This window comes from Lagopus leucura, unplaced genomic scaffold (genome assembly GCF_019238085.1).
Source record: "Lagopus leucura isolate 7727_CA_CO unplaced genomic scaffold, USGS_WTPT01 34553-0_obj-0_obj, whole genome shotgun sequence".
Taxonomy (NCBI): Eukaryota; Metazoa; Chordata; class Aves; order Galliformes; family Phasianidae; genus Lagopus; species Lagopus leucura.
In genome coordinates this window covers 755-3,251 of record NW_024964959.1, presented here as the reverse complement: position 1 = coordinate 3,251, position 2,497 = coordinate 755, and the positions used below count along the sequence as shown (strand labels likewise).

Below are 2,497 nucleotides of genomic sequence, written 5' to 3'. Positions count from 1 at the left end.
GGTGGGCAGTGACACAGATGTTGAAGAGCTGAATCCAGATGTTCCTCCCCCGGAAAACCCCAAAACGCCCCAGATCGCCCCGCAGGATCCAGCTGTGGTGACGGAGACCCCAAACCCAGATGTTGTTGCCCTGAATGGTGACAGTGACACCGACGTGGAGGACCTCGGTGGCGTCGAAGCCCCCCAAACCCACGAGGCAACGCAGGGATTCATCAATTCGGATGCTGTGGCCGCCTCTGCTCCAGATGCTGCTCCAGATGCTGCTCCAGATGTGGCGTTGGCCGCCCCGAATCCAGCTGTTCCCCCTGCCGTGAGCCCTGGGGGTGGCAGTGACACCGATGGGGAGGAGGTGGCTCCCACTCCCCACATTCGGAGCCTCCGGAGCCGAATCCGACCCCGAAATCCCAATGTTGGGAGCAGGGCGACGAGCGGCGGTGCCGACGTGGGGCAGATGAACCCAAAATGCGGGAAATCGACCCCAGAAAGGCAGAGTTTGGCCCCAGAAGCGTGCGGGGCTGGAGGTGTGGGAGGAGCCGCCCCCCAGCGGCACAATTCAGCCCCACAAACCGACACGGAGAGCCCCAAAGGCAGCGACGGGGCGCAGACACCCAGCAGGGACGCCTCGACGACGGGCAGTGAGGCGGCTGCGGCTCCGGCCCCAAAATCTCCGGATCCAGCCCCAAATTTGGGCCTCGCTGGTGCTGGGCAGCATCATCCCAATGGGGACACGGATGTGACGGAGGGCGACACCGAGGCTGAGGGTGAGCGGGGTGGCGCTGCTCGGTTTGGTTCCCTCCTTGGTCACCTCGGTCCCCTTCCAGACACCTTCATTCTCCTCCCTGGTCCCCTGGGTGCCATCTGTGTCCCTTGGGTCCCTTCCATGGTCACCTGGGACCCCACTTTGTCACCCCGGCCCCTTTCCAGACACCTTCATCCCCCTCCCTGCTCACCTGGCTCCCCCCTCCTTGTCACCATGCCCCCCTTCCTCGGTCACCCGTGTCCCCACTTTGGCTCTGGACCCCCTCCTCAGGGCTCTTCCCTTTCCCACCAGATGACCCGGACCTCTTCCTCGCCTCCACGCAGAACTTCCTGCCCCCCACGCAGAACTTCCTGCCACCCCCCCCCCAAGGTAGGGGGCCCGGGCCCCCCGCGGGGCCCCCCCCCCCCAGGACCCCCGTGTCACCTCCCCAAGCCCCCACGTCACTCTCCCTGTCCCCAAGGCGGCTGTCCCCCAGACCCGACCCCAGCTTGGGACCCCGAGGAGCCGACGCAGTGCTTCTACCACCCCGAGGAGGAGGAGGAGAAGGAGGAAGAGGAGCCCCCCCAGCGCCGCGTGGCCTCGCGTGTCCCCACGGTGACGCCGGCCCAGGACGATTTGGGGACCTTCACAGCGCCCAGCAAGGACGTGAGTGGGGCTGAGCCCCTGGGGGACGCAGAGCACTGGGGGTCCATGGGGTGACCCCTCCCCTGGGGGTCCCACACTCACCGACCCCCCCTCAATCCCGCAGGTGGGGGAGGGGCCGCGCCGCAGCCAGCGCCAAACCCGCAGCCGTGGGGGCGGAGCCAGTCGGGAAGGAGGCGGGGCTAAGGCGGCAGGGGGCGGGGCAACGACAGACCCCACCCCCTTGCGCCGCAGCCCCCGCCTCCTGGCCCGGCCAATTCCAGCGGAGCAAAAGAGGGGGCGTGGCCAGGATGAGCCCCGCCCACCACCGCCTGCGCCCCGCCCCCGGAGGGGAGGCCACGCCCCCTCTCAGAAGAAAGCACGGGTGGGTGTGGCTGGGGGCGGGGCCTGAGTCACGTGGGCTATGGCTGGTGGGCGGGGCGTGCAGCGATTGGGTGGAGCTAACTGTTGATTAGTGGAAGTGGGGGGAAGGGGTGGGGCCAAATGTCGATGGGCGTGGTCAGCGCACCATGGGCTGGGCTTTCTGCATGGATCCTGGTCGCTGATTGGTGGGATTGAAGGGTGGGGCTCCATGGGGGTGGGGCTCGCGGGGAAGGGGGCGTGTCCTCACGGCGTGATCCCGCCCCCAGGAGGAGGAGGAGCCAGCTGACATCACCCGGCCCCAGCTCCGCCCCCGGGGAAGCTCCGCCTCCTCCTGCCCCAAGGTTCGACCCCAGCGTCCCCCCGTCTGTCCCCCCACAGTGTCCCTCTGTCCCCCCGGCGTCCCTTTTCCGTCCACCCCCCCCCCCCCAGCTGAATGTCCCCAACGTGTCCCCCCACCCCTGGAAGCCATTTGCCCCTCAGGCCCGGCCCTGACCCGTGTCCCCCATCCCCCCCCCCATGTCCCCAGGTGCTGTTCACAGGAGTGGTGGCTTCCCCCGAGATGGAGGCGGCCCTGGGGGCGCTGGGGGGGTCCATGGCCGCCTCCGTCTTCGACTGCACCCACCTGGTGACCGACCGCGTGCGCCGCACCGTCAAGTTCCTGTGTGCGGTGGCGCGCGGCATCGCCATCGTCACCCCCACGTGGCTCCACCAGGTCCCACGGGGGAGGGGGGG

The 2,497-nt window shown here is 68.8% G+C and overlaps 1 protein-coding gene across 1 annotated transcript in view; it reads left to right on the top strand.

Annotated features, from left to right (window-relative positions):
* Positions 1–4: 4 nt before the first annotated feature.
* Positions 5–2,497, top strand: part of LOC122191925 (mediator of DNA damage checkpoint protein 1-like) — a gene marked incomplete at both ends in the record, with an annotated part of 3,239 nt that continues 746 nt past the window's right edge. The window contains 6 exons of the mRNA XM_042892327.1: positions 5–761; positions 1,052–1,129; positions 1,221–1,405; positions 1,509–1,766; positions 2,032–2,106; positions 2,292–2,477. Coding sequence (XP_042748261.1) covers positions 5–761; positions 1,052–1,129; positions 1,221–1,405; positions 1,509–1,766; positions 2,032–2,106; positions 2,292–2,477 — 1,539 coding nt within the window. The remainder of the gene's footprint in view (positions 762–1,051; positions 1,130–1,220; positions 1,406–1,508; positions 1,767–2,031; positions 2,107–2,291; positions 2,478–2,497) is intronic.